Raw genomic sequence first — 23,890 nt, 5'->3', positions numbered from 1 at the left:
TGTGTGTGTGTGTGTGTGTGTGTGTGTGTGTGTGTGTGTGTGTGTGTGTGTGTGTGTGTGTGTGTGTGTGTGTGTGTGTGTGCAAATGAGTTCTGCAGAGACCCAAAAAGGTGTGGAAGAATTAAGAAAGAAAAAATAGACAACCACCCATCAGGTGGTTGTCTATTTTTCCTAATTTTTTTCTTGTCTGTAATAAATGATACTAGCATTCTCATATGGTACATACAGGGAATGCATCTTGAAGACAAAAACTGTTACTTAAGATCATCCAAAGTGTGTGTTGTTTTCGCGAGCTTCTATGTGCTTTAATATGGCGGCATAAAATTGCCATAATGGCACCTTTATTCACTCATTTCCAAGGTAACACAAGCATTGGTTGCTTCCAAGTAAACACAGCCTGCTCCATCAGATGCCGCAACGACCGCAGCTGTTCATCACAAACGACGTTTTTTTTTTTAAATAAATTATTCTGATAGTTAAGTGTTGATTGACTAAACTTATGCAGGGACACTATATCCTGAACCACTTGTAACCATGCATAATTCACTTCTTTTTACAATCCTTTCATCGGTTTTTTCAGATTTGCCGTGAAAAATGTCAACTTTCTGTCCAGAACTGAAATCCCATAGCCAGTGCACAAGGAACATAGAGTCGCTAAAATATAGCACCATACAAGTAAAGAAATAGGTGAATCCGTTTGACGTGATGGCAGATGCGCACGCAGTTATGCGTGCGTTCTCGCGCGATATTTAAAAGGCGCGCGAGTTTTCCTTTTTTCCCGCTCCGCCTTGTTTTGGCGGCGCTAGCGGCGCGCAGCCGCAGTAAGGTCTCTGGGAAGGTGGAGTGGGAAGATCAGTCACGTGGTAAACGTGGTGGAACCACGGGTGGACCGAGCTCTCGAAGCTGTTGTTCGCAGCTTCGTCGATTTGCGCGCGGAGTTTTGTATGCGACTCGTCGCCGAAATGTATGTGTTCGCCGAGTACGAGCATTCTTTCGACACCGCCGTGGTTGAGCACGCGCGCGTTCGCATCTCCGAATCGGAACGCTTTGAGCCGAACCACGTGAATGACTTCGATCGGATGAAGACCTACTACGTTCGGTCATGTCGAAGGGGCAGTGGACACAGTCGCAAGTGTGCCTACGAGGGAGCCAAAATCATTCACATGACAGGTAAACGCGCGTGCATACGATCACTTTTTTACGAGACTTCTCTAAAGTGGGTCCGTCGAAGGTGGTGCTTGGGGCAGGAACTTAGTTGCTTTGTTTAGCATGTCGCTTTGGTGGCGGTGTGTTGAAAAAATGGAGCGCGCGCCTGCCGTGTCTGGTGATCTGCGCTGCAACCTGGTTGGTTAGGAAGCTTGTATCACCGGGGCTGTCTGCGCATCGGCCGGGACTCCGCCAGAGCGTGCGAGCGGCTATTAGCGGTTAGATGGAGTGATAAAATTTACAAGTTCGCTGGGATGTAATGCTCGCACTGGATATGGCAAGCTGGAGCTCAGTAACGTAGCGTTTTGTGCGTGTTGGTATGTCATACTGAAGTTTTATAGCGTAGTCTGTGCCTTTTTCGTACGCTGTTAAACTTTTGCGGGTCAATAGAAGGGGCAGCTTTAGGCAGAGATATTTAGACTGATGATGACAGTGCAGATCAGTGTTTTTGCCAGAGTAATTTTGGCACATTCTTTATAAGAACTTCTGAGGCATGTTATAAATCTATCTTGCAATTACCGGTCAAATTTCATTCGCGTGGATTGCTCTGACCGAATCCAGTTTCAATTTCTTTTGGATTTCTATTTTGGCTAAGTTTAGGTGCAAAAACATATGCTGGGCAACAGCATTAGGAAGTAGAAGTGGCAAAATGTTTATTGCCTCTCAATTGTGCCAAGTGTGGAAGTCGGCATGCACCGACAGTGTCCATGTCAGGCAGCCAAACACATGCGTGTTTAAATGTATGAACATTTTGCAGCTGTCACCATATTTCTGATTCTTGCTTCATTCAGGAATATTCGAAATAACGTCAAGACAGCTTCAGTACTTCTTCATGACTCTTAGTGCTTTCTATGTCATGCAGATAGATGGCATGCATACTACGGCACGTGCCGTAAGTGCAGACTTGTGAGACTGTCTGGGAGCTTGCCGGTAGTAGAAGAGAAAGTAATCGAGAGCCAATGCTATAGTTCTATAGCCGTTCACCCCAAATGCTGCAGACAGTGTTCTCTTATTGCCAGGAGTAGCAAAAACAGGAAGATTTCGCGTATGTCCCATACCTATATGGATGCAGGCATACCGACTTCATTCTCAGCTCCAGTGACAGTAGGCTCACTGTTGCATGAATGAATTGTGTCCCACCAAATGGCTCATGAGCCTGCCCTTCTGTACTACTTCAACCAAGCATTTCTTCTTGCACATAATATATAGACCATCGGCATACTTCAACTTCAAGCAATATGTTAATGCTTGCTTCTTGTGCACAATTGCCTGTAAGCTGTTTTTGTTTAACTGTGCAGTTACCCTGGAGGAAATGGCCATGTTCAAAGCAAACCGACCAAGGCTGGCAGATGTTGGACGAAACTTTGTTGAGGTGAATGAACTCCTGCATGATGCAAAAGATATTGCTGACTATGTTTTTTGTAAAGCAGTTGGTATGTATTTGGAGTGTATGCTGGGTAAGCTAAATAGTATGGAAAATATAGAGCACAAACTCATAGGACACTAGTGAAGGCCAAGGCAGACAGTTTGACCTGTCTGTGCTTTTGCTTGGGTCCCATTTGGAAGGAACTGATGACAGTAATGCCAAGTTGTTGCACTTGCATTGTCAGTTTATTCTTTTCTTTATTCAATGCTACATATCTTATATAGGTCCAAGCAGGATGAGGGCAAAAAGCAAACACAAGCATACTTAATTTAATTTGCAACCACCCCAATGTAACTGAATGCAACAAAGAATCATTCCAGTCTGTTATTGTTCATTGTGTTAGTGCTGTGTTTTGTGTATGATAACATTTATTAGTTCTTTTCGTACTCATGCTTAAAAAAAAATGCAGCTATCACAGGTGCAGCCAAAGTGTGCTCGTTGAATATATTGCTGTCATTCATAAAGTTCATAACAAAGAGAGTTAAATGTGTTATCAGCATTATAAATGTCTAACCTAGTTACTTTGTACCTAACAGGCATGCGAATTAAGTATATGCTAAGTTATCCTGTCGCTTAAATGAAAGTAAGAAATATGCTCTTGTGTACAGTTGGATACAACAAAAATGTATGAAAACGTGCCACCCAGATGGCTGCAGTGCTTCAGCTGATTACCTCTGTGACTAACGAAATAGTCCCACTCATGCACTTAGCAATAACCTGCAAATATAGGGTCACTGGCAGTCCAGCTTGTAATGTCAGTTCCAAGTGCGTGCCCATTGATGCAGGATTGTGATCATCCCGAGGAAATGCCATGGACTTCCAAATTTGTATCCAACTGTAGTATGCGTGTCAATTTAAACATCGTTTCCAAGAAAACCAGTAAACATAAGTGTAGGCTGTGTCCATGTTGTAGTTCTGTCACAAATTAGCGCAACTTGTACCAAATCGCGCTAGAGTGGATCACAGCAGAGCTGGTGGGCGCATAGCCCAGGTCCTGGCTTGGCTGGGCTTCTCCTCACCCTCAGTGTCCTTTCATACCACTTTGCTATATTATACAAGGCTATGCTGTGCCCCGCTATTGGGCCAGGCAGCCGAGCGGTTACGATGCTTGCTTTCAGATCATGCAGGTTCCAATCATCATCATCAGCCTGACTACGTCCACTGCAGGACAAAGGCCTCTCCCATGTTCGGCCAGTTAATCCGGTCCTGTGGTTGCTGCTGCCAATTTATACCCGCAAACTTCTTAATCTCATCTGCCCACCTAATCTTCTGTCTCCCCCTAACCCGCTTGCCTTCTCTGGGAATCCAGTTAGTTTCCCTTAATGAACAGCGGTTATCCTGTCTACGCGCTACATGCCCGGCCCATGTCCATTTCCTCTTCTTTATTTCAACTATGATATCCTTAACCCCCGTTTGTCCTCTAATCCACTCTGCTCTCTTCTTGTCTCTTAAGGTTACACCTACCATTTTTCTTTCCATTGCTCGCTGCGTCGTCCTCAATTTAAGCTGAACCCTCTTTGTAAGTCTCCAGGTTTCTGCTCCGTAGCAAAGTACCGGCAAGATACAGCTGTTATATACCTTCGTCTTGAGGGATAGTGGCAATCTACCTGTCATAATTTGAGAGTGCTTGCCGAATGTGCTTCACCCCATTCTTATTCTTCTAGTTACTTCAATCTCGTGGTTTGGCTCTGCGGTCATTACCTGCCCTAAGTAGACATAGTCTTTTACAACTTGAAGTGCACTATTACCTATCTCGAAGCGCTGCTCTATTCCGAGGTTGTTGTACATTACTTTCGTTTTCTGCAGATTCATTTTAAGATGCACCTTTCTGCTCTCCTTGTCTAACTCCGTAATCATGAGTTGCAATTCGTCCCCTGAGTTACCCAGCAATGCAATGTCATCGGCAAAGCGCAGGTTACTAAGGTACTCTCCATTAACTCTTATCCCTAACTGTTCCCATTCTAGGCTTCTGAAAACCTCCTGTAAGCTTGTGGTAAATAGCATTGGGGAGATTGCGTCCCCCTGCCTTACACCCTTCTTGATTGGTATTCTGTTGCTTTCTTTATGAAGCACTATGGTAGCAGTTGATCCCCTGTAGATTTCTTCCAGGATGTTCATATATACTTCATCGACGCCCTGATTCCGCAGTGTCTGCATGACGGCTGATATTTCTACTGAATCAGGTTTCAGTCACGCCTCGCCAAGAAATATTTTTGCCAAAAGTGGCTCTCTCGCTTTCTCTCTGTACTCATTCTTTCCCCCTTTAAAGTTATTACATCCCACGCCGATCAGCACATGTGTTTGTAGAGCAAAGCTGAAGAGGATGAAAAGAGCATGCGCAAGTTCATGACGATGTTAATTTTTTACCTACGATGCATGCCTAACCGTGAGCATAACAGCTCTGCTGTAAATTTAGATTTTTGGGAAAATAGGCTAGAAAAAATTCTGTCGCCCTTGTTTGTCTCTGTTGTGGCCTCGCAGCAGCAACTGCACTTTCGAAGCCATCCAAGTGAAAGACCAATGGGCCTGTCAGCCCTCTGTTTCCAGGCTGCGGCTGACAGACCAGCACATCTCACAGCAAGATGTTGCGATCCTCCTTACCTTCACTTGAACTGGGCAACGTGTCACTGACTGGGCTAACAACGTCGCTGTCAGACAAATCTTCAAAAGTTTAAATGTCACTGTCAGCGTTTGCCAAATGCAGACCCCCTTGTTGCCACCTTGTTGCCCCAATTGTCTGCAGCCACTGTCGTCATCTGTTTCGTTGTCTGCATCCAGTTCACTTGGGTTGACTTTTTGGGAGGGCACAACACACTTTGCATGTTTGTGGAATAGTTCTCAACAGTGTTCTACCTTTTATACAACAGTGTTCTACCTCAGTGATACAAAACTGCGACAAATGTGAATTCGCCAATTTCCCCAGCCAAATCCCACTGTCCGTGGGGCCAAACACAATTTTTCGAATTGCGGCAAGTGATATGAACATTAATGCCGAAACAGTCGATTGAAGGCAAGAGCAGCATGCCCGAAGCTTCGAAAGTGCGTGTGCGACCAGCGCATGCACTGTCTTCTACAGGGCATGTGGTTGTTGTTGCCACAACCGCTGTGGCCGAAACCATGGTCGTTCGTGACACGATCATGTACGGCAACGACGTAAATGACAGAACTCTACAAGTGTGCACACGTTGAACGCTGGACCAGTCAAAGAAAGCAACGCTGCTTTCTGCAAGCTATATAGACAAAACTGCAGCATATGCAATCATAGATAGCATAAAACGACCTAGTTTGAAGGTACGTGCGCAAGCAGCACATGCAGATTGAAAAGGGAACTACTGTTTGCCACAACCGCTGCGCACAAAACTGTGGTCGCCGCGGCGCGATAGCGATCTACCAGCTCCGAGGGCACGTAACTAATGCAGTGGTAGATTAAAAGCAGTAAGGGTGTAAAAAAGGCTAGAAGCAGTATGGCGTTCCTGCCCAAAGAATCTAGTAGCGAGCAGTGCTTTGACCCACGCTTTCTCGGCAGCCATCTGCGTTTTCCTGTTCGTTCACGTGTGTCACAGGATGACATACGCGAGTTGTTTTGATGGAAATAGATTTTGCTAGCTGTTTTGATGACGCGAAATTGCAGGAGTATTTGCGCCTCCCCTTTCAGACTCTCACTTTAGAGGGAAACCCTACCCAAGCATGTTCGGCCACTGCACACTCCAAGCAATTATAAAGCCACAGCGTTGATGTTTGTGCTTGCAATTGGACCCCTCTCCCTCCTTTTTTCTTGATGTTTTTTGTGTTTGTTTTTTCCTGAGAAAAAAAGGGGGAATAATTCAGTGCAACTCCCCTCTCCCCCGTTGCAGAAATCTCCCATATTCAGAATCCCTCAACTTGGCAGGTGTGCATCAAGGAATACTGAAAATGGCTGTGAGTCTACAACTCTGACATTAGTTACGTGAATTTAGGACACGAAATGCCCAACATCACTCTTTTCAATTTTTTCATCTGTCAAATAGTGTGCTCATGCGGCACGCTGCGTTGCTGAGATGTTGATGTGCTCCGTTGTTGTCAAAACTTTCACAAGTTACATTTGTTGATATGTTCTCTCCGTAGACATTCAGACACATCTGCATGATTATTATTTATTTGTGTATATTTATTTACCGTAACTGTCTGACAAGTGGCATCCTGAGTTATCTCGGATTGGCTGTGAAGGTGTCAACACTATCCTAGCACCTGAAGAGCAGAGAAAGGGGAGGACACAAAGCAACACAGCCCTAACATCTAACAAATGATCTGTTTTACCAAGCTGTGCGAGTGAAAATTCGAAACCTATGAAGCAACACACGCAGGCATTGGTTCCTGTGTTTTTACTTGTACTGCTTCGTAAAATCAAAAAAGTAGAAAGTAAGAAAGTAGAAAATTAGCTCTGCGTCCACACTGTGCTCTTGTGTCCTGTTCTTTTTGTGCGCTACAGCAGTTGAAGTGCAATGCCACTATGTCCAAGCTCACACTCTCAGGTTAATAGTATTTTGCGATGACATCCTCATAAAATAGAGGTTTCTGTTTCAGGAAACGCACAGCCCTCAGCCACCCCTGTGCAAAGACAGAGACCTCATCCGCGAAGAAGAGAGGCAGCAACAGATTGACGATGCCCTCAATAATTACAAGCTGCAGTGTTTGCCCGTGGGCGCAAGCACAGATCTGGAGCAGAGGCTGCTGGCGATGGAGAAAGAACTCAAAAGACTGAGACAAGGAGGGAACAGTGAAAGACCTGCGGCTGCAGTCTGCAATGGGTCCCAAACTGCCTATGCCGACCTCGAAAAAAAATGCTAGAGGGTGCAGACAGATCTTGCGAATCTGAGGAGTGACCATGTGCAGCTGAAGAAACACTTTCGAGATGGGAATCGTTGTAAGTGCCCCTTGAATATCTCAGTGGTGGTCCGACTGCACCAATCGCACCGTTTTGCTACAATTTCACATCCCTGCGCCTTACTGCGCACATTTGAGTACAGCTTGTGCCAACTGCGCCAAAGGTTACACGACATCGGAAGGTTTAGAGCCGAAAAATATTTTTGATCACAAGGAATACTATAGTTTCTTCATAATGCAACTGGTGTCTTCTGCTCGATCCATTGCAGCAATGCACCTTGTTATTATATTCAGCCTATAACCTAAGGCTCCGTGCCGACGCGTGTATCTCCAAAAGAAGACTACCTGGCTGGCAAATCTTTCTAAATTATTGCCTCCCACTTCTTGAAAGCCATGCTCACAAGCAAGCTCTGCATGGCTATCATTATTAATATTTCTTTTTACAAGTTGTTCGATGACGAATGCAGAGTGGCGTTGTCACGAGAATTGATCACTGTTCACAGACTACCTTACCGCGTTGTTCGAGCGGTGGCATTCGTTAAGTTTAAACTGGCATGCAAAAACTGTAAATTAAGGAAACAAAGCGGAAGTAGTTGCATTAGTTCCTGCAGCACTTAGTAAACCCTAAGGCGGATCTGAGAGGAGGGGATGTGGGCGTTCGAGCATGCCTCCCCCCCCCCCTTAAAAAAGATAAATAACTGGTGGCATTTTTTGTAATGGCCTTATTGCACCTGTCATTCACAGAAACCGTATGTGTCATGCTTACCTTGTTACTAATACCGTATTTACTCGTGTAATGAATGTGCTTCTTTTTTTCTAAAAAAAAATCGAAGCAAAGTTGGCGGTGCGTTCATTATGCCGGGCAAACTTCATGCAATCTTTTTTGGCATGAGGGATAAATGTGGTAATGCAAAAGAAAAAAAAGTTTGGTCGCATAGTCTTTCACAATCGACGTACGCGTACACTGTTAGGAAACAGCTTCTTTGTTTCACTTCACTAATTTTCGGTGCTTGAAGGTGCTATCTTCAGCAAGCTGTCTCCACGTCGCCCGCACAGGCCATAGAAGCGTTTGGCGGCTATCTTTTCTCGCAACCGTTTAACTGCATCAGTCGTATCTGCTGTAATGTCGAAGGGCGCCCAGAAGTGTGCGCTACGACGCATTTGGTCAACTTAGTGACAACCTTGCACAACGACCGCGCTGCCGTCATTGACACTGTAGCAAGTAACCAACATTGCAGCAAGCTACCATCAAAGCATCAAAATAAACCATCAATAACAAGAATAACAGCAAAATACAGCCACTGCCTCTCTGTCCACATGAGAAGTTACTGTAAAAATGGTAGCCTGTATCTTGCGTTTCGGGGAGTACACGCAGATAACAAGCATGTAGAGCAAATTGCAACTGAAGCGAGCATCGCGGGAGTGCTACCATGTTGCAGAAGTAGCCACAATGTTTTCTAGGCCACGCTTAGGCGATTTTTTTTTTCTACTTTTCCAGAAACCCTCGACGCGATGGCGACGAATGGCCCTTAGTGTCAGCCATGGCGACAGGAAATCCTGTTGCAATAGTGTTACAGTAAGAAATACCTGAGCCAAAAGAAGTAACTTAGTTACAGTTACCTAGTTTTTAAAAGTAACTTCATTACTGTTCCGTTACCGTACTAAGGAAGCCATGTAATACATGCAAAATGATAGGAATGAATAAAGGAAAGACGGGGATTTTAACCAGGCTGGGGGAACTGGTATGCTGCCCTAGACAGGGGAAAGGAGTTTATTAAAAACGTGCAAAGAGGTATGGTAAGTACGTAACGATTGAAGACAACGGGCATTAACCATTGACATTTATTACCTATGTTCCTCAAGGTGTACAAGACTTGTTCGAAGAGTTTTGCGTCGGCTAAGCACACAAACCGTTGGGACACGTGTTCGCGAAATCCAAAAGCAACACACTTGCGCATGATCAGTGCTGCATCATCTCCAAGCACGACGCAGGGATTGCAAATCGACATAATTACATCAACAAAACAGCAGCAAAGGATCAGAAAAGGACTACAAAAGACAATGTTACTCATGTCAACTATGCAATGCGTTTATAAATATGTCAGGAGCGTAGTTAGAAACCTTTTTTTTTTTTCAAAGGGAGGTTGGGGGGCTGGTTTAACCATACTTTATGTGTGTTTGTATGTCTGCATGCATTTACACGCAAGCAAAACATAAAAAAAGTGGGAAGGTTTGAACCTTCCCCTGACTACGCCAATGTTCGATGGAGCTCGTTCAACACTGCTGGACAAGGCAGAGATTTGACATAAATAATGCGCAATGCTACCTCATGAAAAGAGGTGATAATGAAGAGGGAGGACTTCTGGAAACGTTTGCAACGTCATGTGTGACTGATGAACGTTCGTTGTTTTTTTTCCCACTCTACACTGAGCTGCTCAAAGTAGACTTGTGAAAATTAGTTACACAAAAGTTTTAAATGAAAATGATTTGCATACGGCCTTTTGTTTTCAGCCATTTTACGTTGCTGTTTCTTAGCCACCTGTTAAACACGATTAACTAGGAGCCTAGGACGAAGGAATGTTCCAACGGTTCATCAAGCATTATGCTACAAGCTTAAGTGACAAAATATATATATGCCATCCTTGACTGGCCGTTTCGGAACGCTGCGTTCTCGTGAGAGAGAGAGAGGTTGCATCTTTTTCCTCTCCTCAGCCCCTCTGTCTCTTTCAGGAGAGTGCTCCAAAACGACCAGTCAAAGGTGGCAATTGTGACGAAAAAAGGGAGGGGAGATGTGAGCTTAGGAAGTTGTTCAGTTGTAATGAGATTGATTTGCGGTATACAGTTTACAAGCAAACCCTAAATATGGTTTTCTGCAACTACGGTATACCCTTTAGCAGTGTTTTCTTATCTGCGAGGGAAGCTTTATTGTGGAAAGTTCAAATGTGGAGAGAGCATGATAAAAAAAAAAGATGGAATAAATGAAAACAGTTTAACTCGGGCCATTATTGAGTGTTGCTATTGGACAATTTTTTATAAAAACAGGAGTTATGGTAATTTTGCTTTTCGTTATACTTAATGTGTACAAAAAGTAACAGTGTTACAACTACAAGTTCCTCTAACTTGAAGGTAACTGCTCACAGTTACAAGTTACTGAAAAAAGTAACTAGTTGCTGCCCAAGACTGCATATTAGTTCGTATATGACACCCTGTAAAGGTGGTTTTACTGCAGTGGAGCAGTGCTAATTTGTGAAAGCATCCATTCAATTGTATATCAGTTTGCATGTAGTCCCTCTTTAGAAGTGGTTTCACTGCAGTGAAGTGGTGCTAAGCCGTGAAAATTTGTTTTTAAAGAAAACATGCGATGCTGCGAAGCCCCACTTTGAGGTTAAATGAGGATATGACCCTTGCATCGATTCATTTCCTAAGTTTAATTTGTCATACCTACTTATTTTCTCCAAGACTAGCAAATTGTAGAGAAGTAACATATTTTACTTGCTATCACTTGCATTCTACCGAATGTAAAAACGTGTGACTATTCAAAGTTGTTCCCGCTTTCTTTGATGCAAAAACATGGCATTTGCACAAGCTTTGTTTTAATTTTTTAAGAGTATTGTGCAGGCTAGTTGGATCATGACAAATATGCCCATTTTTCTTTATAATGTACGATATATATACTATTCGAATTCTATTTGAAGTTATTTGACCAAGTTCACTGTTCGCACAAGCCTAGGAACTGCCACTGCAGGATTCTGTAATGCAAAACAGGTCGAAAAAAACGTGACTGGAGAAAAGGGGGCTTGTTCAGACATTGTTGCATATTTTAAATGTACCAAAATGGGTAAGGGGGCACACGGGATATTATGGTAGCTTAGTATGAGGGCCGTCTCATGTGCATGAGTATTGCAAATTCTGATACACTCAAACGTCGTTAAAATAAAGCCATGCCTGCCATTGAACTTCATTATATCTGAAAATTTGTTATAAATGTATATTCATTACTTTGCTTTGTTGTGATGACAAAGCTATTCTTCACTTACTTCGATATATCTATGTTCATTTTATTGAGGTTTGAGTGTAACTTGCTCTTATCAGGCAGGTGAACATCTGTCAATGTGATTTGATTCTTAGTTAGAACTTCCGATCGACCAAGCTTGCTGTGTCCATCTTCAACTTTAACGCACCTCTGACTTTATTGATGCAATGCCGTTTCTCTTTTTTTTTTTTTTTTCAACTTGAAGCCATTCTTGAAGTTGACGGGAAGAATCTGGAAAGCAACAACTCGGGGTACTATGTAGTATGACATCGAACCCCATCACCGCAAAGAAACGGTAACTTATTTTTTGTGTCATTCCCAAGGACGATGTGATGTGTGTCACACTGTGAACCAAACTAGGAAAGTTCGTAGCTCAGCTTTGAAGGCATTGCCGATAACCTAGTTTAGTTTCTAATACCAGGTACTTAAGAGCTCCATAATTTTTGAGCTCTTCGGACATCATAAATGGCTTGCAATTGAAACCAGCACCATGCTGGGTCCCATGCATAATCATTATTCTAAAAAGGACATGCAAACATAAATTCCTGGCCAATATCAGTTCTGGATGCCACTTGGAACACCAGTACAACTGGCACACACGCAAAGCATTTGTAATGGCTGAAAAAAAATTGCTCGTAACAGAATTTGGGTTGGGCACATGTTCACATAGGACCAACATGTATCAAGTAATCCCTGAAACTGACTTGGTGCATTCTAATAGGGTAATTACATTTATTGAGGTATTTTTTGGGCCACTATATTCAATTGTTCGGCAAGGGCCAATTAGAACTGGGAAAATTTCTATAAAAACTTGTAGTACACTTAAATTGCTCATGCTGCTACTATGGTGCTCATGCAGCATGAGATCGAGTTCATGACATTACTAGAAATCAAATTACTGTTCTGTGTGTGCTGTGCTGAAGGCCATAAAGCTTCCTATTAGTACACTAGGGGGAACTGTGGCGCTAGTGTCTAGGGGAGCTGCAATGCTTGGCGCTTAAGTGGGCATGAGAATTATGGGTAGTACACGGATTCGCCTAGTCTTCATACTTTGCGTTCCTTTTGACTTCACGTGACTTGAAGCTGTTTTGTCACAAAACAACAATCGGCCAATGTTCGGCAGTTGCGCTTCACCCCCTTCACCTAAAATTTTAGGCTTATCATTTCAAATTGGGTTATGAAGTCTGAAACGGTTTGTTATTTCCTTAGAACAAAACCAAAACACAGCAATAAATAAAGCCACATGTGCGTTCGAAGCCCGCAAACACGAAGACTTTGCAAACTTGTGTACAAGCCATCATTCCCATGGTGGCTGAATGATGGCGGCACCAGTCCCGCCTGGGTAATTTTAGGAAACTGTGCTGTAGGTCGTGCATGGGTGTGGCAAGTACTATAGACTCTTGTTAAACGTAACCTGAAGAAACCAGGAAAATGTGTTCTGTTTAACAGGAGTTTCATTTGCGGAGAAATAAGCATGACTGAAGAATTCAAGGAAGAATCCAATCATGCTATAAGAAGTTGTTCTATTAAGGAGCAGTTCCGTTCAATAGATTTTTGTTTACTGAAAGCTTACTGTATTTCGTTAGCTTAATGCAGCAATGTTGAACCGTTTTTTTTTTTTTTGCATTTCTGCAATTTGGGTCCATTAACTATCACCAAGGTGGACTAGTTGTGCCACATAATTAGGGGGCTATGAAAAGCGGCGTGGTTTCTCTGGGTTGTCTTCCAAATGTGTGCAATGTGCTTACAAACATGCCAACAATGCTATAGCTCACGCACAGGAGCCAAGATAGCTGTAAATGCTCACCATGGCGCCGTTGTTGGCACCAAGTCATACTGGAGTACGGGGCTGCCATTGTGCCTTTCGTGCCTTTTCAGTTCACCTATAATGGCATTGCTGCCCTTGCGCTGGAGTCAGAATCATCGGTTGGCTAGTCTCTGAACTTTTTAAAACAGGCAAAAAACCATTTGAGGCAGATTGTGGTTTCAGACACCTGGCTAACATATCGATATGATTAAGGGCCAATCTAATACAGCAATTTCTTCTCGCTGTTCAGCCTGTTCACCACCAATCCAGCTGCATTTGATTTGGTAACTGGCAACTGGCTGCGTGCTAGAAGCAGCGAACTTTGACAGGCTGCATAGGTTAGTCAGCAGCTGGTCCTGACTTCCGATCGCCAAAAATCTACGTGCTCAGCCAAAATGAGAACAACCACAAAAACTGCATGCTTTGTGTTTGATAATCGACTAATAGCAGCCTTGCACACACCATTATTAGATTGCCCATTTGCCAACCACAAGAACAATTGCAAAAAGATTTCTTGTGTCACAAGGTTAAAGCAGAGATTAGATTGGTTGATTGATTGATTGACTGATATGTGAGGTTTAACGTGCCAGAACCTCCTTATGATTATGAGAGACGCCGTAGTAGAGGGCCCTGAAAATTTCAACCACCTGGGGTTCTTTAACATGCACCCGAATCTTAATAAAGCAGTGATTGGGAGCGACTCTGATTGCAAGTCCGTCATCGTTACAGTGCTTAATAAATTGGAAACCTAATAGCACAATAAGCAAAGTTTGATAGTAACACTGTCATTTGAACTAGGCAGTATTAGCAAGTATCTTCATGTGTTCTAATGATTTTTAAAGGGCCACTCACCAGGTTTGACAATTTTGAGCTGACAAGCGCAATGCATAGATGAGGCGTTCACGATCACGTCTGCCAGAATTTGCAGCGTTACGTGCCCCGGAAATGGGTCGAATTTCAAGATGAACGCTGCTCCCCATCCCTTCTGCTGGAATGCGCCCAGAGAATGAGGGCATGACGTGCACGTATGAATGTCCCTACGTACATGGTAATGCAGTGGCGTTGGTCCTCTACATACACTCTAAGAAAATAGTGAGTAAAAAGGGTGTCTTTTTGTCCCACAACAATAATCGTCATCTATATTACGTTCCATCCTTGCGCTATCGCCCCGCGCCCAATACATTCCGGTCACGATCGACATGCCCATTATCAGGGTTACATTTCATTCTCGATAGGAAAGTGGCCAGCGCCGAGTTTTCAAGAAAGGGAGCGCACGCAAGCCTAATGACGATTATTGTTGTGGGACAAAAAGACACCCTTTTTACTCGATATTTTCTTAGAGTGTAGACGAGTATGCTCTGAGCTTGCCAGCTGTGGCATGTGACATCGCGAAAATTATTCAACACAACATGCGTAGTTTATGTAATTTATTGCTTGAAGAGATTAATAATTCTTGAGATGAATAATGAGACGCAATAAGGAAATGTGTGCGTCTTTTTTTCCATGCGTTCCCGTGATTGCAACGAGATGCGGGGCTAATGTGCCGGCGTTTTGCGTGCGTTCGTGTCCCCGTGATCAACGCATCGAGCAGATGACAGCCGTGGAAGCGAAAGTAACGAGTTCGCGCACTCATTGTGTTCATCTATTTGACTGCATCTAAGCCAGCGTTTCTAAACCATCCCGCAGAAACAGGCAGTAAACCTAAAAAAATGCTGGTAAAAAAAAAGCCGCTCACGTGCACGAGGGTTAGGCTTGTTCGGGCACGTCATGCGCACGTGACCTCTTGGTCGGATGCCGGAGAGGGTAGAGAAGAGATTTGGCTTACGAAGGCTACGCGGAAGAGCAGCAAGCGTTTTAGGCTCGCCTCCTCTCATCCTCGTTTGGTGCTGTTCCAAGAAAACAGTTTTCTCAGCTCGTGATGAACCGATTCGAAAGCTTTTTGTGGCAAAATGTTCCTCATCAGACACCCAACAACTTCCGCGGTCTAACTGAAATTTGGTATGGGGCCTGGCGAGTGGCCCTTTAATGCCTTTTTTGGGTCACAGTCAGGGATAGTGTATCCGCACAGTCTGTAGTAAACCCAGTCATAGTGCATGCAATTTCAGTAGTATGGAATGATTGCAAGGCTTTTGTTTCCAAAAATCATTAAAAAACCCATCCAGAGTGTTTTCGTTTTTCGAAACGCATGATGGGCTGTAGTTGGTGTTGATCAAAAGAGCAAGGAGAAACAGCTACACTGTGGGATTGAACACACACATATGTGGTTAGAGGGTTTTTCCCGACTAGTATATAGGTGTAAGTTTAAGGGGAGATGCTACTCGAAAAACGATTTTCTTTAATAAGAGTCTTAATTTAACACAAATTGGCACGCTAATAGAGTTTTTTCTCCTCTTTCCAAATATGTCATTTATTTTCATGTAGATTGCTTGATTTTCTTTCTGCAGGTCAGATACCGCAAAATTATGGCCATTGTTATGCAACAATTCTGACCTATAAAAATTTGAGATAAAGCATGCAGATATAGCTGATTATGATCCTTTGGAACTGTAGAGTGCAAAAAACTATATAAATTTTGTGTGTAGAAAGGTGAAATACAATAATAAAATAGAAAAATTTACTATGGCTCTAGTTGCCAAGGGCTTTCAATGTTATGTAATTTTTGAAAAAGATAATCAAGCAGCACTGACAATCTGAATAGATACTTGCACTCTATGGGCCTTCATCATGCTATGTGCAAAATTTCATAGAGGTATGACAATTCTAAGTATACGAACTAGCGTGTATAAGAAGCACAGATCACACAGAACTGCAAAAGGAGAAAAACGCATTCGAAAGTTTGAAACCTTTTTTTTTTATCACAGAGTTGTTAGAAATGCATAATCTTTGGCCATAATGTTCAACAGAACTTTGAAAAGCACTGCAAGTTACTAGAACTGTCCTGCAGCATAGGTTGTGCCCCTCACGGTCCTTGCGAGCACTCTCTTCTAGCCGTGCCCTTCTCACTCCACGACCACGGTGGGCCCTTGCTTCTGCTGTCAGACGCTGGGACATTCTCTTGATATGCGCCTCGCATCGCGGGAATCACTGAAAGTAACTAGATCTCTAGATGGCAGTATGTTGAGCTCTTCCAGGATGTGCTCGAAAGTAGCATGACCCTTGTTGAACCACAGGATTGCCATAACTGCGGCAGTCTCGACAACCGTTCGGGAGACAAACTTAGTCTTGGGGCAAAGTAGCCAAATTTTGCTGTTCAGGGATTCCGATGCGTTCTGGGTTTTCCCTTTGATGCATCGAGCAGGGAGCTTCTCATCCGTTAGCCGCTTATAAATGGGCAAAACAGCCAATCCCTGTGCTTTTGTCAGGAGAGGTGTGTGGCGTGGTGCAGGTTCACCAAGTGCTTCAGCGCGTTGATGTTTGCACCACGACTCTGTTCCTGCAGGGCAAAACTTGTGGCTGCCAGCATTGTCAGTAGAGCATGAGTGGAAGTACGATACGAAGCCCATACTGCAGTATACATATCCGGTACACTCCCCCTGTTGCTTGTTATGGCAATCTGATAGTACGTTTGGAGCTTCTGAATGGCTGGCTCTTTTATTCTCTGCCCTTGTGGTAATGGCACATGCAGCTTCCGCAGCGCGGTGCCAAGTCTCTTGGCCACATGATTAGTGCAGTCTTCTTTTTCTATATTGACAGCACCATAGACGTTTGACGCTGCAACTGCACTATATGCTTTGCTGTCACCGTCATTCAAGAATGTCATGAAGTGCAGTGGGGTGTCATAAGTCAATGTTCTCTGCCAAATGCGCATTGCAGCCTTCGTTTCCATGGCATGGGAGGAACAGTCTGCATTGTTTTCACAGACTGAGCCATGGAATGCCTGCCACACTTCCTCGTCTGGGCCCATATCCTTGTGCCTACTGCATGTCAGGCAGTAATTTGATATGACCTCGAAGTCTAAGCAGAGGCCAGTATTTAAGGAGATAACTGCGCCAATTCCGTTGTGGCTTTTGTGGCCCCTCTTCTGCCAAGTACCGTCGAACATAACAGCCACATCAGTTTCGCCTGCTACTTCTTTCGTCAACTCTCTGGATCGGCGCAAGTTTTCACTCACAGCTGCCATGGCAGCGGTGTGCACCTTCTTTGCTATCGAAAAAAATCTTCGGTGGTGCATTGGCTTCGGGAGTCCAATAATGGAGCAAAATCGCGACAATTGCTCATGCCCAATGCCGACAGCGCGTGCAGCCACCACCGCCTTCACATTTACAGCGAAACTATCTCGGGAGCTCCCACTGTCGTGACGTATAGGAGCACGAAAGAACAGTCGCTGAGCATTCGCTGTTTTCGCAATGAAGTTCGAGGAGCGACGAAAGTTCCTTGCGTTTTTGTGCCTGCTCCCGAACGGCAAGTTTTTGAATACCGCAAGCAGGGCATGCCGCACCTGCCACAAGTGCCGTCAGCAAGAGGGTGTCGCACAAAACTGTCGTTGCACAAACCTCATCGCGCTGTCTTTCGTCTTTTTCGAAGAAGCCAAGCTTCTTTTCCGAAGCACTGATGAAAGAAAGCTCAGCGTCAATCCCTTCATCGCAGCCACTGTCGCTCGCGCACTCGTCGATGCCGCCATCAGGCCTAGCACACGTAGGCGTGTTTTCGTTCGTCGCCGTCGTTCGGGGCGCTTTACGCGGCCTTTCCTTGAACTTGTGCTTCGTTTGAAACTTCTGCGGTCTCACGTTGCACTTTTTCGGGCTTGTCATCGCGGAAATATGCGTAGACGCGCAGAAAAGCAGACGGACCAAATGCCGATGGCCGCCACCAACACAGCTGACAATGACTCAGTAGCCAATGGCGATGCGGCTTAGGGTGCCGCGCGTTTCAAACCGCTCAAACCACGTGATAAAAAGGCCTCGTTTTTTATTTTTTTTTGCCCACGTACGAAACTGGCGGTCGTCGGAGCTGTAAGAAGAAGGCCAGACGCAACTTTCCCAACCGATCGCGATGGCGGGCGGCACTGCGACGGGGAGCAGCGCGCAGTCAAAGATGGCCAATATCGGTGCAAATTCACGAAATTTTGCGCCACCGCGATGCCTTCATACACATTTTTTTGCATTTTGCGGTTCGAATTTAGTTTTGAAATTTTCACAGATGAAAGAAGAAGGTTTGAAGATTACAATGCAATAAAATTCAGAAATACGAGAAATTTCGCTAAAAACGCGATTTTTCAACTCGCATCTCCCCTTAAATTCTATTGTTAGTTAATTATGTTCGTTGACCTTGTCACCCAAAGCTGCTTATGACAGTGCTATGACACTCATGAAACAAAAGAAAACTGAAGGTCTTGTGTTTCTTTGTTAAGCACAGTATTAACGAAAACTAACAGACAAGGATGCCATGGAAATTGTAGAGGTGTTATTAGAAGCAATTGTAATAAAAATGTTAAGAAAGTGGATGCCTAGATAACCTGCCACTGGCAAGGACAATCCTGCAATCTTTGAATTACAAGAGGGTTTCACAGGGGTTAAGCAAGGGTCCTGTTCTGGCAAACTTGACGCAAGCTGATCTGTTGTTTTCATAAAGACACCTATATGTGAGGGAGTATTGATCAGCTGCCAGCTCTTGGTAATGTCATGTGCTATGTGAAGCCAGCAGGGGGAACAAGTTTTCCACACTCGCCGCCATATCCGCAATCGGGACTGACTAACGCTCCCAGGTTAAAAGTGCTCACATATACAAAATGAAGCAGACAGATTGATGACCGCCCATATAGCTCATTTGGTACAGCATCGGAGGTACGATTCAAAGGTTGCTGGTTCAATCCTTGCCTGTGGCAAGTCGTTTTGTAATGATGATATGTGGGGTTTAACGTCCCAAAACCACCATATGATAATGAGAGACGCTGTAGTGGAGGGCTTCGGAAATTTCAACCACCTTGGGTTCTTTAGCGTGCACCCAAATCTGAGCACACGAGCCTACAGCCTTTCCGCCTCCATCGACAATGCAGCCACCGCAGCCGTGATTCGATCCTGCGACCTGCAGGTCAGCAGCCGAGTACCTTAGCTTCTAGACCACCGCGGCAGGCCGTAAGTCAACTTGTCATCAACATCTCTTATGCTTTCCTTGGCATTAATGTCTGTTGGTTCTCATTAATATTGTGCTCTCGCACTTTCAACAGTTCATTTCTCACAGTTGAACTTCTGATTTCATTATTGTTTTCTTTGTCAAATTGACATGATGTGTACAATGATCAGCTATTCTCTATGTAATAAGTTGTTTTTTTTTTTGTTATTCATCATTTTTTAATTTTGCTTTGTAACAGAACACGCTGCTTCTAGCCACGCTCGCATCATGGTGGTGGTGGGCACCCTTGTTTCGTTGCATGTGCGTATGGCAAAACAATGGCACACGATGATGGCTGCACTCATCGTGGATGGTTCACAAAAAAGTTGGCTCCATGTGGGAGGGTCTTCAACCTTTGTACTACTAGAAGTTGTTTTAGTACACGCTGGCCAACAAGCATGGGATGAGCTACTGCTGCTTGAGCTATCAAGTACATACATTAAACCATAGATTTTCAAACAATAATACCTGGCGCTGTGATCGTGTACCCCCATGGGAATCATGGAAAGTACAGGCTTGGGATTGGATTGCGTTAACTAGCGGACTGCCTACGGATCTTTTTTTACAGTTTCGTTCTTCATGCAGCGTGGGTAGTGGGGTGTGGTGCAAAGCACTGAAGCAGCACTTTTGTTGTCCAGACAGGCTGAAGACCGCTAGGTCTCTTGATTTGCTGCGACGTAAGAGCTTTCAGGTTTTATTGGACAGTTTAATCGAAGCATCGTCCTCTCACCGCTGCACATAGATGTAGCATATCATGCCTGTGCAGGATACTGCATGAAATTCAAGTCTTTTTAATTGTGCATCTTGCCAAAACTCATTCAAATTGACTGTAAAACGACAAGGAAGCTAAGCAGACGCGCCGTCATGTTCCTCTGACTCGACCTCACAACAAAATAATAGGTGCGTTAGGGGCAGACCACTTGGACAGACTTACCTTAGATCGCAGCAGATCACTGTTCTGTTTTGCTATAAATAGGTAATGGGTACTATCGAGAGAAAACTAAGAATGTGTGTTTTCAATTGTCATAAAAAATAATTAATTAAACCTTCATGCCAAATCTGGAATTCAATAGCAAAGCAATCACACCCTGGTAGTTAAATTTCCCCAGGTTTCTCTTCTACTGCCTGGTCACAAAAACTATATGCAATAAAATTTGCATACAAAAAATGGAGCAAGTTTCCATTAAGTATAACTTCACAGCACTTTCTTTTACTCTCGGCAAACAAGCATCCTGCATTCCAAAAACGTGATCCATCCGAAGCAGATCTGAAGGCTGGACTTCCCATCATACTTATGGGAGTACAGCCGTCAGCACCTTTAACACGAACGCTCCGCCGAGTGTCCTGCAGCAGTCTGGTTGACGCTGACACCACGTACGTTTGGGTTCTGCTGCCAAGATGCTAACCATACATGCCAACATATTATGCAAGCCTACGGAGGTATTGTCTCGGCAAAAGCGCTCAGCACTTTGCGGCTGGCATCAATGAAACTAGCCCTGGCCATGCATCGAAGTGTTCATGTTGAAGGGGCTGACAGCTGTACAAGTGCCGTTGATAGAGCCCATGTAAACACTAGCAGCCAGATTCCCCTCTAGATCATATTGTATGAAACTCTATGCATTAAACTTTGTAAGACTTGGTCGGGTGCACATCATAACTATGTTTTACCATCGTTTTCTAAAGCAGGCACTTGTTCTCTAGGCTTTTCTCTAGGTTTTGAACACTAATCACGAATTGAAGTGTGACCAACATCAATTTTTTAAGTTTAATAGCTGGTATGTGCAATAGCTCGAGATAATTACATCATGTTGTGACGCATCTGCTCTCCAAAGATAATGGTGGCTCTGACATTTGAGTAAAAATTACGCCGACATGTTCGAACCCAAGAAGGTGGAATCAAAATATGGGCATTAGGTAACCCTAAATCGTCGTGTTTCAGTGCACAAGTGCAGCTTACAGGGAGAAATAACTCGTGTTACTGTTTGATCCAGCCAGATTCTGTCATATTGGAAAATGCAAAGCAAAAAACAAGTGCTTGTGATAGTAGCATTCGTTGTTCTATGAACAGGTGACATCTTTGCTCATTTGAAGTTCATAATTCGAAATTGCGCTCTCAGATCCCACTGACACAAAGCGGGGCTTCCCATTTGTTTTAATTTTCTTTAACTTAGATCAAAATAATTACACACTACAGTTAGAAAAAATAGTATCTTGTATGCTATTCTTGGTTCCAGCATTTGTTTATTTTATTAGTGATGTCTAACGATGAAACGAGCCCCTTGTACGGTAAAACTTGCTTAGTATTTGCTCATTATGTTATGTGAACCCTCATAAAGTTCATCAGAGAAGTATTCTTGTATTCATGCACTACCAGTTTTCTTTTACTCACTTCACCAGGCTTCTCAATCGGTGAGGGCCTTCTAGCCATCTATGCTGTAGTTATGTTGAAGTCACCAACTACGTACCTGACCTCTTTAGCTAGGTTCAACAGGTTACAGCTAAGGATGTGCCTCTCCTTGGAAATGTTGTTAAGTCGATTGTTAATCAATTCATGACAGCTGTGATGCTTCATTCAAATAGTTGTATTGCATTGTAATTACACTCACCAGGTACATCAGCAAATGGATAGCTATAAGAGGTCATGTGTCACTAGAAATGAGATAGCTCTTGTTACTAAAACTGAACCTCAATATATCCAGCAAAATGACATAAATGAATGTGTAGTTACTTTGGCATAGTGCAGTACTGCATTCTTTTCTGGCATGTGGTGAACACGATCTCCTACTCTCTCGCCAAAAGATATGATCATCTGATGATAAGCAGTTTACTGCATGCCGCGAGCGTGAAAGGCGAAATCACTTGAGCTTTGAGAAGATCGTCCCCATTTACTAACTCCTGTGAAAGAAATGAGGCAAGTAGAGCAGACAAATTCACTGGAAAAGGTATCGTTGTGCAGGTTCACACTCACTTGTGGCCTTAGATTGTATGTTTGCTCACTTACGTAAGGCTTACATTGTATTTATACTCGGGATTACCGAACTAATGCGATTTGCATGTGCAGAGGCTGCATCCGAGGCAGAAGGCAGTGTGCACTCCAATGCTGCTTCTGATGGCAAGTAATTCAAATGTTCTTTGGGCTGTTGCACGGTTCTGTACAAGAGTCCGTTTAATTTCACAGCAAAATTTCTAGCAACAATGGTTGCACACAATTATTATGAACATGGCAGTGGGGCATTAAATGTGGGAGAAGAAGGCAGCCATGCGGTTGGTCTGCGTGTGTCATAAGATTCATTTGGCACAGCACTATATACTCTTATTTTTCTCGAATCCCACCTTTTGTGTACTTCCTCACCTGAAGATAAGCAGCCTACTGTACGCTGTGAGCATCAAGCAGAACTAATTTGGACTTGGATGAGATCAGAGCCATCGAATAGCTGAAGTGGAAGAGAGGCGAGGCAAGCATAGCAGACGAGTTCACTTCAAAAACTCTCTCTGTATAAGTTTATACTGAGATACGACCTTTCAAGTGTAACACTTGCGTCAAACTTAGTCGTTACACCAACTCATTCGATTCTCATGTGCAGGGGATGAAGGCAAGAAAGAAGATAGTATGCTCTCCACTTCAGCTTCCGATGGTAAGCAATTTAAATATTCTTTGCGTTAACATTCAATGCAAGAGTGACAGGGTATAGATTGTATTTCTATTTCCTGGATTCTAAGTGTTATTGTTCAGCCGATATGCAGTGATTCCACTCCTGCGCTAAAGTGCGCCAAATCAGATTTATTGTGGCTCCCTGATAAAATGAACTGAAATTGCACCATCATCATCAGCCTGACTACGCCCACTGTGGGGCAAAGGCCTCTCCCATGATTCCTCAATCAATCCGGTCTTGTGGTTTCTAGTGCCACGGTATATCTGCAAACATTTTAATCTCGTTGGCCCATGTAACTTTCTGTCTCATCCTTGAGCATTTGTCTTTTCTAGGTATCCAGTCAGTTAACCTTATTGACCAGCGGTTATCCTGACTACATGCTACATGCCTGGCCGGTGTCCATTTCTTCTTGATTTTAACTAATATATTAACCCCGGTTGGTTCCCTGGCCCACTCTGCTCTATTCTTGTCTCTTTAAAGACCCCTGATAGCGAAAGTTCTATTTGCAAGTTTTTTACAGTAATTTGTAGCTTTGCGTCTGGTAATGCCGAAATTATATCGTAAATGCCTTAATGCATCGTATAATTAATGCTAGCAGCGTTATTTCAGAAGATTTTGTGGCAGTTCAAAGCTCCCGCCTGAATACCATGATAAACTAGCACCCCACAGCGGAGCAGTGCCTGAAACTGCGGGCGCCCAAGTTTCGGTGACACTGAAACATGCTGTTTTCAAATAGAGGGGCCGCAGGTGGTGAAGATTGAAACGATGTGGGCGCTTTGAGCATCTGCCCT

General features: G+C 43.8%; 1 protein-coding gene across 1 annotated transcript; it reads left to right on the top strand.

Annotated features, from left to right (window-relative positions):
* The first annotated feature begins 876 nt into the window (after positions 1–876).
* LOC142774836 (uncharacterized) lies at positions 877–23,873 on the top strand. The gene is made up of 6 exons (XM_075875972.1): positions 877–1,170; positions 2,505–2,578; positions 7,196–7,535; positions 11,734–11,823; positions 22,508–22,558; positions 23,031–23,873. The coding sequence occupies exons 1-3, from the start codon at positions 945–947 to the stop codon at positions 7,457–7,459; spliced, it is 564 nt and encodes a 187-aa protein (XP_075732087.1). The 5' UTR covers positions 877–944; the 3' UTR covers positions 7,460–7,535; positions 11,734–11,823; positions 22,508–22,558; positions 23,031–23,873.
* The last annotated feature ends 17 nt before the right edge of the window (positions 23,874–23,890 follow it).

This window comes from Rhipicephalus microplus, chromosome 10 (genome assembly GCF_043290135.1).
Source record: "Rhipicephalus microplus isolate Deutch F79 chromosome 10, USDA_Rmic, whole genome shotgun sequence".
NCBI classification, from domain to species: domain Eukaryota; kingdom Metazoa; phylum Arthropoda; class Arachnida; order Ixodida; family Ixodidae; genus Rhipicephalus; species Rhipicephalus microplus.
The sequence above is the reverse complement of the archived record's forward strand: the minus strand, read 5'-3'. Positions and strand labels throughout refer to the sequence as shown.

What these genes read in the sequence shown, in the direction of transcription:
- LOC142774836 (XM_075875972.1), top strand. Translation starts at nt 945, where the DNA reads ATGCGACTCGTCGCCGAAATGTATGTGTTCGCCGAGTACGAGCATTCT. An exon ending in CAAAATCATTCACATGACAG is followed by an intron (nt 1,171 to 2,504) that starts GTAAACGCGCGT and finishes TTAACTGTGCAG; the next exon opens with TTACCCTGGAGGAAATGGCC. An exon ending in TTGGACGAAACTTTGTTGAG is followed by an intron (nt 2,579 to 7,195) that starts GTGAATGAACTC and finishes TTTCTGTTTCAG; the next exon opens with GAAACGCACAGCCCTCAGCC.